Source organism: Hemitrygon akajei, chromosome 9, assembly GCF_048418815.1.
Source record: "Hemitrygon akajei chromosome 9, sHemAka1.3, whole genome shotgun sequence".
Classification (NCBI taxonomy): Eukaryota; Metazoa; Chordata; class Chondrichthyes; order Myliobatiformes; family Dasyatidae; genus Hemitrygon; species Hemitrygon akajei.
Genome location: NC_133132.1, coordinates 29,248,765 through 29,263,887, shown reverse-complemented (window position 1 = coordinate 29,263,887; position 15,123 = coordinate 29,248,765). Strand labels below are relative to the sequence as shown.

General features: G+C 40.3%; 1 protein-coding gene across 1 annotated transcript in view; it reads right to left on the bottom strand.

The window, feature by feature from the left end:
- Window positions 1-411: 411 nt before the first annotated feature.
- Window positions 412-15,123, bottom strand: part of cdc45 (CDC45 cell division cycle 45 homolog (S. cerevisiae)) — a 61,815-nt gene continuing 47,103 nt past the window's right edge. Inside the window, exons 16-19 of the mRNA XM_073055707.1 lie at window positions 10,242-10,360; window positions 4,926-5,002; window positions 3,598-3,664; window positions 412-3,136 (exon numbers count right to left, since the gene is read on the bottom strand). Of these exons, the coding sequence (XP_072911808.1) occupies window positions 3,600-3,664; window positions 4,926-5,002; window positions 10,242-10,360 (261 nt within the window). The 3' untranslated portion in view covers window positions 412-3,136; window positions 3,598-3,599. The remainder of the gene's footprint in view (window positions 3,137-3,597; window positions 3,665-4,925; window positions 5,003-10,241; window positions 10,361-15,123) is intronic.

Genomic DNA, 15,123 nt, shown 5'->3' with positions numbered 1-15,123 from the left:
CTTACCCAAATGCCGGATATCAGGAAACAGCTGCATAACCTGATGTTGCTTGAAGTTATTAAATATCCTCCCATGGCTTTGAAGTTCTTAAGAAAATGTTGGCAAATGCAAATTGTACCATATATCAAGGATGGCTGCTTCCCTTCTGACTTAATAGGTGAATTGGATGGCTTGAGGGAGGTGGGAACACAGTTTGCTATTTAAGGCTTAAAATCTGGGAACAGGGAAAAATGCAGGAATAAACCAGCAACAAATCTCAAATATACAACATTTACATTTTCATTCATTATTTTCAAGAAAGACACAATTTGAACACGTGTATAAGATGCTCATGTGGACTAGTGACCATCTCATCTGCTGCTACTCAGCAGAGTGCAGTGTTGGTATTGATGATGAAGGGCAGCAGAATTAAAGTGTGGGGTAAATGAGATGAAAACAAAGATGTTACTGACACAATTTCACCAAATCTTTTAAGAGAATGTCTAAACAAGTCAGCAAATATCATCATTTTAATTTAGATGTTATGTATAGAGACAAAGTACATACACAATACAACAAACTGAAAATACCAGGTTTTGCTAAATAAGGTTGACATAAATATAAATAAAACTTTAAAAAGCCTCCAAATGTATTGAAACACAAGGACTCCGCATTCTAACAATCTTCAATAAAAGTTAAATCAAAACATTGGGAATTTACATTCTTCAGTTATTCATTTCTTATTTTATTACCTACTCATTCTTAAAGTCCATTTGTGATAGTTAATTACTCAGCATGAATCACTTATGACAGTGAATTAGATGGAGAACTGCAGGACAAAAAGATTAAATGAGCGCAGGAGCACAGATGTTTTAAGGCAATTAGCAATGACTAGTAAGTGATATTTTACCTAATCCCAATGATATCAGTACTAAATTGTTTACTCTTAATTTTATAACGGTTTATCATATTGCAGTCAATTAAACTATCAGTTGTTAACCCAAAACAAGTTGTATGGACCAAGATCCCAAAACCTCTGCCTTGTGCATACTCAGCTTTGTTAGACTTCCAAATGATTGGGGGAATGACTTCCAATTAATGACTCAAAATACTTGTGTCTGCTTCAATCTAGACTATAAAACAAGTCAAATTCTCTGCGTCACATTTCTTATACATGAATAAAACACGTTTAATGGATAAATGTTGGTTCTAAAGTAGGGCAACAATAAGGAGCTGACAGTGATTAAAATACCTTTCTTTAACTCAAATATTAAAATCAAGTTCATAGACATGCTTGATACAGAAGCCATTTATTGGATTTCAGTGACAACATAACCATCCATGGGAATCTTCACATACACTAAAGTCAATTGAAGTGGATGCATGAGCAAAAACATTAAAAAGAATTAACTCAAGTTTCATGGGAAATTGCAATACCTCACTTTTAGCGTTTGCCCCATTCTACCTGTGTCAGATGACTGAAATAGCTACAAATAGCTGTGTGCTTGAAATACTCCCTGTACCAGTCTAAACTTATTTTTTAAGCTGGAGATTTAATTCTCTTTTTAAAGCTCCTTGATAACAAAGAACCATTCCTCACTCCAAGCAGCACAGTTGTTCAATCTGTCCTCTGGTGATTACTGTAAAGTCCACCACCCCCATTTTAAATACTGTTAGATTTATTTTCTTTTGCTTTTCATCTTGGATTAGATCTTAGGAAGAGAGCTGGGAGAAAGGAAAACAAATGCTGATTTCACAAAATATATTTTTAGAACCAGCCTTCGCCTTTCACTCAATAGATATTAATTATTTCTGGCATACTTCAAAGGAAATGGGAGCTTAAAGGACCATTCTATTATAAAGCCAAGCCAAGGCATTGAGGAGAGCTTTATGCAAAGAACTTGTTAAGCAATTCTAGTTTCTGGATGCATTAACCTCATTGCATCCTCAGTGCCAATGTACCTATCAGAAAATTTTGAGTGTGGTGTTCAATTTTTAAAAAGTACTGTGAGGAAGTTCCTTCTTGATAGGAAGCTAGTGGTCCAAAGTAGTCATCAGTCTCTCACTGATAATTTTTGGTAGCAAGTTGTAGAAAAGCAGAATTTAGTGCCTGTGCAAATAAAAAGCAAAATAATTTCATTGGCTAAGTGCATAACCTTTGTTTAAAAAGAGCACTAGAAAAATGTGAAAGATGAAAAAATACAAAAGACAGAAAGCTAAGTCCTGGGAGTTTCTGCTTCTGCACTTGGCAAGCAGTGATTTCTTACACACTCACTAGAAACACAGACACAAAGTCTGGGCAGAAGAATCAAGTGGTGCTCAGACAACGCCAGTGCCAGTTCTTTTTCAAATAAAAGCCTTTCTGTTAAAGAGTTCAGATTTGCCCATATGGACAGCAACAGGTGCAGGGGAACCAAATATAGTTGATGATGCCCGTCTTGCAATGCCTCCTACTGCGGGAAGGATTTGGTTTTTTTGCTGTCATAGGAACAGGAGTAGGCCTTTCAGGCAGTAACGAAATCTGTTTCAAAATTCTTGTTGCATTCACTACTGCTGATGCAAGAGGAATTACAGCTTTGTTCTGACTCTTTAAACCAGAAATTTTGTGAGCTTTTATCACACGGTCACAAGGTCATATTAGTGTATTCTTGGAACCACGGTGAAAAATAATCATCAGTTAAACTGGTGGGATGGAACAGAAAAGGGAAGATGATCAGCATGTATACATGAAACTACAAGATGTTCTCAACTCCCACATTTGTTGGTGAATTGTTTTAATCTAATGCTAGTTTTGCCAATTAGGGAAAAACAACAGGGGAAAAAAAATGTGTCGCAGTCTCAATTGCAGCCAAAACAGAGAATTCTTCATGCACATCTACAATACTACTGTGCAAATATACCCAAAAATAATAAGGAAAAAAAAGACAAAGTTGTAAAACAATTTGAATACATAAAATTGGTACGGATTTTATTTTAAAATTTACAAAAGTAAAATCTGGAAAACAGCACACCTACAATATTACACAATTTACAATCTAATATGTATATAAAGTACAACACCAGGGAAGTCAGACAATTTATATTCTTTTCATATCACAAGACTAAATACAAGAGAATCTCCAATCCTCAGTCAAAAAAAAAATCACCAGGCATGATCCTAAGGGACAAGAAACAGGAAATATCAGTTGAACCTCACCAGGTATAGGAAGTCAAAGTACATTCAAGTTTATATTATCTGGCCAAGTAGCAAGAAATAGAATGTTAAAGGCTGAAGTAAAACACTGAGCCTCAAGATAAATCATCTTAGTCTTAATTCTTTCTTTAAAATAATCTACTTCTAAGCAACAGAAAGTAGAATTTGTCCTCGACAATATTTGGAACAACATCTTTGTTGTTCAATCAAAATGCAGCAATTGAAATAGATTCGAGAAAATAACTATGGATAATTATGCAGATGTAATAGGACAAACAGCACAATAAAGCCAAGTGACAAGAAATGTGTACTCGTCTAAAGTTTATTTTTTATATCAATACCCAAGACAGATTACAGTAAAGCTTTTCTAAATACAAAGTCTTGTTGAACCAGAAATTCAAGCACTCCAATAAAGTTGCACTCACCTTTATGACAGCAGAGAGATAAGTGCATCTAGAAATTTGCTGCGATCCTCTGTTTTCAGTTCTATTACTGAAAGGAAGGACTACTGATTAGTGGGAAAGAACAGACAAAACAAGAAAGTAGAAGCAGTCGGCACCAGGCCTCCATCCAATGCTAGTAACAGCCCAAGCTACCATTACGCTACATTGACATTACTAGCATTTCATTGGGCTGGTCTGACCAGTACCAACTGATAGAAAGCCCTACACACAAAAGTAATTCAATCTGCCTGGAATGGAATATAGACTGTGAATATTTGAAAAAAAATAAATACTAGTTTTAAAGTGCGAAAATGCATTATTTTTGGTGCAATATATTGAACAAATTGTAGAGTCAGGAAAGTCTTCCATCTATCTCATTCATGTGCATCATGATACCAACGAGGTTAATGCAATTTACAAGGGTTTGCCCCGTATCCCTCTAAACCCCTATTTTCATACTTACCCAAATGCCTTTTCAATGTTGTTATTGTACCCATCTGAACCACTTTCCTTGGCAGCTCATTTCATACCAGAACCACTCTGGGAGAAACAATGTGTATTCACTCTATTACTACCCCTCATGATTATATAAGCCTCTATGGTCACCCCTCAATCTCCTATATTGCAAAGAGTAAAGTCCAAGCTGCACGACCTCTTCCTACAACTCAGGTCCTCGAGTCCTGGAAGCATTTGTAACTTTATTTCTGCACTCTCGCCAGTCTAATGACACTTTTCCTATAATGGTCCCACCAATATCTTGTACGACTGCAACACAACATCTCCACTCCTATACTCAGTGCCCTGACACATGAAAAGGGCATTTGCCAGGATGCCAAATGCCTTCTTCACATGAGCTGTGGAACAGATTTCACACTTGAAAACTGTGCTGCTCATTTTTTCAAATATACTGCATCAGACTTCATTTTTTTTTTGACCCTGTAATGCAATGAGAATGAATTCCATATTTCACACACACCAGAGTTTGCCAAAATCAAATCTTGGCTTTCTAAAATGTCTTTGGCATTGTTTTCTCTTGTTAGTATACAAGTGCCATTTTGTAATATTCAAGCACAGAATGATTTCCCTCTACTCTATTAAAAGGAAGTCTTAAAACAATTCTGTTTGAAGTGAGGCACAAAATCTTTGACACATAATCCCCAAACACTTGAGAAAGGGATACTCCCTGCTATCAATTACTATTATGCAAGGGAATGAAGAAACATACTTCCTCAGAGTGCCGAAATAACTGATACCATTAAAAGGAAATGTGATTGCATGGTAGCACAGTGATCTAGGTAGGGTATACTTACTGGAGCTGTCAAAATGATCGTGCAGAGTCCTTGAGCTGGTACTTTCTGCTGCCTTTTCAAACGCTTTGCCAAAGAAACTGGAAAAGACAATTATTTATTTTAATCTCCAACCATTTTACACTCTGCTTCAGAATCTAAAGCATTGCACTAGCTTAGAGTTGTTACAATTGACAAGTGGAAACTTAACAAACAAACAAGGTTACACAGTAGCTGCATCTCTAATCCTCATTAAATTTCTTTTGTTGTGCAAATATTTTGCTGCTCAGGGTGAAAGTTGTTACAGTACAACTGACTACTTTTTACGTTTTCTCCTTTCATCAGCATTCAGTACTCAAAAAAAAATCAAATACCGTGATTAAATGCCACAAAGCTCATTCAACAACGCCCCAATCTTAGGACTGCAAGCCCAAATTACACCAGAGATCACAGGCTCAAGAATTGATTGTGCAATGCTGTTCCCATATTGTGGGCCCCCATGTGGGTGTAATTTTGATCACAAATTGCAATTACATTATATCATGGTATAAAGAACTGGGCAAAACAAATCACACACGCTTGAATTATACAGGATATGCAACGGTATGTCAATCTTTCTAAAGCTCCTTCCCTCCCCTTCTGCACTGGTTCACATTTATGCACATAACACATTAACATCAAACAGCACTGTGCAGTCCCTTCAGTCCACAATGTTATGCTGACATTTTAACCTACTCCAAGATCAATCTAAACCTTACTCCAATGTAGCCCTCCAATTTTCTATCATCCATGTGCCAAGAGAAACTAAGTGTTTCTTAAATGTCTTAATGTATCTGCCTCTAACACCACCCCAGCAGGGTGCTTTATACACTCACCACTCGGTTTGAGCAAAAAGCCCTACCTCTGACATCTCCCCCACACCTTAAAATTAATGTCCCCTAACATTAGCCATTTCCACTCTGGGGAAGTCTCTGGCTACTTATTCAATCTATGCCTCTGATCACCTTGTACGTCTGTATCAAGTCACCTTTCATCCTCTTTCACTCCAGAGAAGCCCTACCTCATTCTACCCAAGACATTCTCAACAATCCAGGCAGCATCCCAGTGAATCCCCCTGCACCATCTCTGAACCTTCCACATCTTTCCTATAAATGGTGACAGAACTGAACACAATATTGCAAGTATTGGCCAACCAGGGTTTTATGGAGTTGCAACATTACCTTGTGGCTCTTGAACTCAGACCCTTGACTAATGAGGACTAACTCAAACACCTTCTTTACAATATTATTTATTTGTGCAGCAACTTTAAGGGATCTATGGAACACGAACCCCAAGATCCCTCCGCATTGCTAAGAATCCTGTCATTAACATTGCATTTTACCTTCAAATTTGGCCTTCCAAAGTGAATCACTTCATTTTTCCACCTCAAGCTCCTATGACATCTCTCAGCCCAGCTCTGATTCCTGTCAAGTCTCAGTGACTTACAATAGCCTCCTACACTATCCTCCGACCTTCATGTCATTTGCAAAATTACTCAGTCTTTCACTTCCTCATGCAGGTCATTTATAAAAATCAGAACAGGGGTCCCAAAACAGATTCCTGCAAAAAAAACTATCCCACATTACTTCTCCAAATGCTTGTAAATCCTGTCTCTAAGGATCATCCCCAATACTTTGACCACCACTGAAGTATATTCACTGGGCTATAATTTCTCAGGATTATTTACCTTCTTGAAAAACAAAAAAAAACATTTGTCATCCTCCAATCATCTGGTACTACTCCTGTGGGGATGCAAAGATCATTGCCAAAGGCATCTCTCATTTCCTAAAGTAACCTGGGGTATGTCCCCTCCAGCACCATGGACTTATCTATCCTAATGTTTATCACAAGTTGCATCACATCCTCTTTCTTAACGTTGATATTCTCTGGCATATCAGCCTGTTTGACATAGTCCTCACAAATGCCATGGACCCTCTCACTAGTGAATACTGAAGCAAAGGATCTCCTCTACCTCCTCCAACCCAAGGAACATTTCCTCTTCTATTTCTGTAGAGTCCTACCATGATCCCAGTCACCTCCTGTTCTTCACATACATGCAGAATGCCTTGATCCTACCCAGCAAGATCTTCTCATGCCCCCTTCTAGCACACCCAAATCCATTCATAAGCTACTTCCTGGTTACCTTGTAATTCACTAGAGCCCTGCGTGATCCTTGATTCCTAAACCTTAAGTAACCTTATTTCTTCTACATCTCTGGTCAACCAGGGCTCCCTCACCCCATCACCTTTTCCCTGTCTCAATGAGACAAACCCTTGCAGAGCAACATGCCAGTGCTCCCTTAACAACCTCCACATTTCTGTTGTGCGTTTCCAATATACACTTTCAAATTCCTGCCTATTACCATCATAATTCCTCTCCCCCAATTACATGCTTTCCCATACTGTCTGCTCCCATCCCTCTCCAAGGCTATGGTAAAGGTCAGGGGAGTTGTGGTAACATTCTCTAAAAAGCTCACCCACAGAGATATCTGACACCTAACCTGGCTCATTGCTTCACACCAAATCCAGTATGGTCACTCCTCTAGTCAGCCTATCTACATACTGCGTTAGGAATCCTTCCTAAACACATCTAACAAATTCCGCCCCCTATTAACCTTTTGCACTAAGGAGGGGCCAGCCAGTGTTGGGAAATCACCCTGGACAACATGAAAGCAACCGATTAGCAATGCAACTCCTCCAACTCTCTTACCCCTTTCCCTACCCCTTTTGAAACATCTTAACCCCGGACCATATTATGGAAAATAAATGAAAATTAGACCTGCAGACCTAATTTTTTTAAAAAAACCTTCCATAGGAATTAAAATAGAGCTTGTTGTACTTCATTGTGCAAGAACTCAGCAATGCCAGGAATGCTGAGCTGAACAATTTCTTGAACTTCCAGTAATTGCCCCCACCATTCCCATTTCCCTCTCACCTCTTGCTCCCCCGCTTCCCCTTCTTCCACGCTCTTCTACCCTCCACCAGATTCCCCCTTCTTCAGCCCTTTATCTCTTTCACCTATCAGCTTTCCATCTCTTTATTTCACCCTTCCCCCTCTCCCAGTTTCACTTCGTACTTCTTCCTCTACCTCCCCTCCCCCAAATTCTTACTTTAACTTCATCTTTTTTCCTTAGCCCTGATGAAGGGAGTCAGCCCGAAACTTCGACTGTTCACTCTTTTCCATAGATGCTGCCTGGCCTGCTCAATTCCTCCAGCACTTTTGCATGTGCTGCTTGGAATCGCAGCTGAGTTTTCTCTTTGCTGAGTTTTACGTTTATTGAGGTGAAGGATGTTGTAAGTTTTGAACAACTTTGCTGTTTTAATACTTGCCCCATTGATCACATAGCATGGAAGGCAGACTTTGACAAAGCAAAAAGAGGGGCAAGTCAAAATCCAAAATGTCACCATATACTACCTGAAATTAATTTTCAAAGGTCGAAGTACATACGATATACAACCTTGAGTTTCACCTTGTTGGCAGCCACAAAACAAAGAAACTCAATAGACCCTGTTAAAAAAGATCATCCAACACCCAATGTGCAGAGACTGAGTGGAGATTTGATTGAGGGTTAACGGAAGCAGGCTTTTTCCATTGAGGTTGGATGCTCTCACGTCGGCCTCAGAGACTGAAATCACAGGGGTCATCAGGCTGTGGGAGTTCTTGAAGGTTCCTCCATGTTGACGGTCAAAGCGCACAAAAGCGTTGTTGTCACCCATGTTGCTTGGCTTCAGTTTGTAAGTAATCCTAGTCAAGCCCTGCCAAAGCTGTCGGGCATCCTTCAGTAACTCAAGTTTAGTCCAGAATTGCCACTTTTCCCATGAGATGGCTTTCTGGAGATCATACCAGGATTTCTTGCAGCTTACTTGGTCACCAGATCTGAAAGCCCTCATCTTATGGTTCATCCAGGGCTTCCAGTTAGGAAAGACCAAGTGATTTTGTGGGGACACATTTGTCTATGACTGTAGTCCGTGACAACTCATTCAGATCCTCTGATGAGTTTTGAACATGGCCCAGCCCACTGACTCGAGGCAATCCCACAGCAGCTCCTCTGCCTCCTGTGACAACCACAGTTCGCTGGAGCCATGCCTGTGTGCAGTTAGGAGAAGATCAGCCAAGTGATCAGATTTCCCAAAATGTGGTTAGGGAATGAAATGGTAGGCATTCATTATCATAATATAGCAGTGGCCTAGTGTGTTACAACCCCTGGTGTGGCAGGTTACATGCTGATGGCAATTGGGCAGAGATTTCTTAAAAAAAAAAGCTTGGTTAAGTCCCTGAGTACGATTTGAAATGTGTTGGGTTGGACAGTTTCTTGTTTGTTGATGGCAGCATTCAATATCTCGAGTGCCTGATTACCTTTGGTTTTTGGTGTAAACTGTGGTCAAGATCATGGAGGAGAATTCCCTTGGCAAGTAGATGTTTGGCACTGAATTGTTAGAATTTCCAGGTCAGGGTAATGACAGCACAACAAAAAAGGCAAGCATTCAAGCACCACAGGGTTTATCATGAAATACAGACCCCCGACCCCCCACTTTTTGCCTTCTCCATATCAGCAGGTTTGGTCCATCCTGTGTATCAAGAAACCTTCGGGTCTTAGTGATGCATCCAGCGAGTCATATCTCTGTGAAACACAGAATGCAGCAATTCCTCATTTCCCTGCAAAACTGCAATCTTGCCTTTAGTTCCTCAATTTTGTTCTCTGATGACTGTTTATTTGCTAACAAATGATGGGGAAAGGGGTTCTCATTCCTCTGTGTGTCAGGCTGACTTGAAGTTCACCTCTCCTCCCTCTCTTCCAGCCATGGCAAAGTACTTTCATCACCTGCTTAATACTGCCATACCTGCATGCTTGACTGTGGAATGCCGGGGCCCAAGCACTGAACCTCAAGTTACAACCTGAGAATGAGCACCTTATTCCCACTCAAAACAACCTTGGCAAATTAACCTAGCAGCCTACACAACTTTAGGATATGTGAGGACACTGGAGTACCTGGAAGAAAACCCATGTGCTCTTACAGTTAGTCAGTTCTAGCAAATGCAAAAGACAAATCCTGATAAATATCAGGACAGAGAAAAAGATTTTGTTTCCTGCTTTAACATGTTCGAAACTGAATGTATGAAAATCTTATATGCACCCTATATGTTAGGCCGGAAGTCGGCAAATACAGTACAGCAAGCAATTACTCTTACTTGGCAAGTGTGATTTAATATATGCACTAATCACCACTATATTAGTGGTGGGGGGGGGGGCATTATCTTCTTTTCTTTCAAGAAATCATGAAATGGAGCATGGTTACATACTTCTTTTTGTCTGAGCTTTCTGTTTCTGGTGGGATTCCGGTCACTATCACAGTTCCCTTCTCTGGATCCATTGGTGCTGCCATGACCAGTGGAAGTATCTTGCACCGTTTGTTTCTGGTCTAAAAGATAGAACAAATGCACATTTAAGGTAGAAAGCACATGTCTCATTAAATATTCTATCCTGATACCTAACTTACATACCGAGTTCAAGTAATGTCTGGCGAATCTTTGATCAGACATTTTTATTTTGCATAATCTCTGAATCATTAATTAAGGTGTAAGATTTTTGTCAATTTTTTTTTTAATGTGGCATGGTTGAATGGGTTTGATTTTAAAGCACATCTCAGTATTCTTTAAATACGCCATAAAATTGTATAGACATAAAAAGTTCAAACTTTGCAGAACAGACTTTATGGGCTGAATGGCCTAATTCTGCTCCTATGTTTTATGGTCTTGCTCATCTTGGATGAGTTAGCTGACCACAGCTTGGTGTCGCAATAACTAAAATTTCTTGTGCTAACAATTTCTTCACACCTACACACTTCTAAGCCCGAGCCAATTAGCCGTAGAGTACAGCACAGTGACCGAATGCCAAGTGCTGTTTCCAGGGTAAATGAGTTTAAGATAAACAGGGGGAAAAATAGAAAAAGTGGGGAAAGAAGAAAAAAGGGATCCAATGGCAAAGTAATTTTAAAACTAATTTTATGAACATCAGAAATAGTGCACATGTTGGAAATCTGAAATGGAAACAAACTAAAAGCTAAACATCAAGGAGTTGTGGAATAACAAACATCTGACATATAACACACTTGGCTAATTTTACGATACAAACAAAATTGGGCTGCATCCCTACATACTTGCAGACAAATACAGCTGTGAAATATATTTGTTCCACAGATATTTAAGGAGTGTATTAATATACATCTCAAGATGAACTATCACAGGTAATACTCTGAACAAATGTGCCCAGATCTGTGTACCAAAAATGGTATCCCAATAGTCATTAGACGATGTAAGAATCTGAACAATGTTGCACACCACAATTAAATTCAACCCAAACTAGCCACATAACAACTTTAAGTATGCTTTTCTTGACAGCATTAAGAATCATCAGCTCCAACTGACATTTCTCTTCCAACCTAGTGGACAAAGTGATCAATTAATTCAATCATGGCCGAATTATTTTCCCCTCTATCCCCATTCTTTTGCCTTCTCCCTGTAATCTTTGATGCCCTTACTAATCAAGAACCTATCAGCCTCCACTTAAAATACACTGAATGACTTAGACCCCAAAGCCATCTGTGGCAATGAATTTCAGATTCACCATCATCTGGCTAAAGAAATTCCTCCTCATCTCTGTTCCTCTTAGTGACCCTATCCTGACTATCATTTTCTCAAAGAATTGCAACAGATTTGTCAGGCAAGATTTACCTTTAAGAAAACCATGCTGACATTGAAATTTGAGAAACATGATAAAATGAGCCAAAGTAAAATTTATTATCAGAGTACATGCATGTCACCATATACAAACGGTACATCCGAGATTCTTTATCTGTGGGTGCACTTAGCAAATCTATAAAACATTAACTGAAAACAGGACCAATGGACAACAAACTGCAAATATAAATAAATAGCAATAAATACAAGAGTATGAAATAACAAAATAAAGATTCCTTAAAGTGAGACCATCAGTTGAGTGAACAGCAGAAATAGAATGAGTAAGTTATCCCCCTTTGTTCTGATGGTTGAGGGATGGTAACTGTGGTGCGAGTCCTGAGGCACTTGTAGCTGCTACCTGATGGCAGCAGCAAGAAAAGAGCATGGTCTGGGTGGTGAGGATCTTTGATGATGGATGCTGCTTTTCTACGGCAATGTTTCATGTAGACGTACTCAATGGTTGGGAGTACTGGGCAGAAACCACTACTCTTTGTAGGATTATCCACTCAAAGGCATGGAGGTCCCCATCCTAATTCAGCACTTTCCACCACACATCTATAGATGTTTGCCAAGGTTTACGAAGTACCCTGAAACCTCATCCTCAATAATGGACACGAACATCTCCCAACCACTGATGTCAGGCTACATTTGCTCTTTGTTTACCTCCCTCCCTTTTTGAAGAGTGGAGTAACATTTGCAATATTCCAGTTCTCCAGGACTGTTCCAGACATACTCATCTTGAAGCATCATTACTAATGCCTCTGTAATCTCTTTAGCTACCTCTTTCCACCTAGTCCAGGTTTAACTCATCTAGCTTCACACCTTTCAGCTTCCGAAGCTCCTTCTCCTTTGTAATATCGACTCCATTCTCTTCTGCCTCCTGACACTCTCGATTTCTGGCATGCTCCTAGTGTCTTTCACAGTGAAGACCAACACAAAATACCTTTCTAGCTCATCCATTCCCCTCTCCCCCATTACTACCTCCTCAGCATCATTTCCAGCAGTCCCATGTCCACTCTTGCCTCCATTTCACTCTTCATACTTGTTAAAAATGCTTTTGGTATCACATTTGAAATATTGGCTGGCTTACCTTCATATTTTATCTTTTCTCTCCTCACTGTTTTTTTGTAAGTTGCCTTCCATTGGTTTTTAAAAAGCTTCCCAGTCCCCTAGCTTCCCACTAATTTTTGCTATACTAAATGTCCTCTCTTTTGCTTTTATTTATCTTTGATTTCCTTTGTTAACCATGCTTGCCTCGCTTCATTTCAGAATGCTTCTTTGGGATGCATCTTCTGAGTTACTTCCAGAAACTCTCGACATTGCACTATTGCCAACCTGCTAGTGTCTCCTTCCAACCAACTTTGACCAGCTCCTCTCTCGTGCCTCTGAAATCCCCTTTACTCCACTGTAATACAGACACATCCGAATTTTAGCTTCTCCCTCTCAAACTGCAGGGTGAATTCTATCACTTCCTTCCAAGGGCTTATTTACCTTGAGCTCCCTGATCAAATCTAGTTCATTACGCAATCCCATCTTTTCCCATGTGGACCCAACCACAAGCTGCCATAAAACCCATCTCCCGTGGGATCCAATTTTATTTTTGCAAACTACCTGCATATTGAAATCCCCAATGACCACCATAACATTGCTCTTTTTACATGCCTTTTCTATCACCTGTTGTAATTTGTACCTCACTTTCAGAGGCCTGTATATAACTTCTATTAGAGTCTTCTGACCCTTGCAGTTTCCTCACTCTACCCACAAGGAGTCTACATTTCTAATCCTATCTCACTTCTTTCGAGGGAGTCTATTTCATTTTTTAACCAAAGTTCCCCCACCCACTCTGCCCACCTGTCTGTCCTTTTGACACAAAGTGTATCCTTGGATGTTAAGCTCCCAGCCGGGATCTTTAATCATGACTGTGATGCCCAGAATGTGCTTATTTCTAACAACATTACAGGATCATCTACCTTATTTCGTATAACTCATTCATTAAAATACAACACCTCCTGTCCTGTATTCACCACTCTTCTTTTCAATTTTGTCTCCATGTTGTATGAAGTTAAATTCATATGCCTCTCTGAACTTATAGCCTTGATCTATATTTTGGAGACTTCAGTAAGCCACTTAGCATTCTCCTTCCCTTTTACTTTATCCTTACTTTACCAAGCTGCTGAACTCACTCCTCTACTATTTAGCTATTTAGTTTAAAGTCCTATCCAGAGCCTTAATTCGCCAGGACCCTGGTCCCAGTATGGTTCAGGTGGAGCCCATTCCATTGGACAACTCTCCCATTCCTCAATACTGGAGTCTATGTCCCACAGATTCAAACCTACTTCTCTCACTCCATTCTTTACTGCAGCCAATTTGCACATGGCTCAGCTATCAATCCAGAGATTACATTTTACATTTTTGGTTGGGCATTTTAATTTAATCCATAAACTGCTCAAATCCCCTCACCAGAACCGCTTTCTTTGTTTTTGTTGCATTGATGGCCATGGCAACTGAATCGTTCTCCTCCCATTCTGATTTCCTCTGCAGGTCATATGAGATGTTCCAAACCCTGGCCCCAAGCAGCCAATGTAGCCTTTGGGACTCTCAGCAACACAATCAAAATGATGGAGGAACTCAGCAGGCCAGACAGCATCTATAGAAAAGAGTACAGTCGACGTTTCGGGTCAAAACCCCTTGGCAGGACTAGAGAAAAGATGATGAGTAGATTTAAAAGGTGGGGGGGGGGGGGGGGGGGGGAGGGGACAGAGAAACACAAGGTGAAACCTGGAGGAGCAGGGATGAAGTAAAGAGCTGGGAAGTAAATTGGTGAAACAGACAGAAGGCTATGGAAGAGGGGAGGAGCACCAGAGGGAGGTGATGGGCGGGCAAAGAGATAGGGGAAAGGGAATTGGAAATAGTGAAGGGGTGGGGGGGTGGGTAGGGGGCATTACTGGAAGTTTGAGAGATCCATGGTCATGCCATCAAGTTGGACTCTACCCAAATGGAATACAAGATGTTGTTCCTGCAACCCAAGTGTGGCCTCATCATGACACACCATGGATAGACATATCAGAATAGGAATGGGAAGTGGAATGAAAATGGGTGGCCACTGGGAGGTGCCGCTTTTTATGAAGGACAGAGCATAGGTGCTCTGCGAGGCAGTTCCCCAATCTACATTGGGTACATTTGGGACTCTCGATCATTGCTAGAGAATTGTGACCATTTCCCTGACAACACCATCCCCAATTACAGCTATATTTTTCCTTCTCTCCCCCTCTTGAAGGGCTTTCTGAACAATGGTGCCACAGTTCAGTTGCTCATCCTTCCTACAGCCCTGACTCACCCTCACAGGAAACAACAATCCCAGACTTGCTTGGCCAGCACCACCTCTGGGAACCCCCTACCTGCCTCACTCGCAGTCACACCCTCTTGCCCCTGGCCACAGATTGAA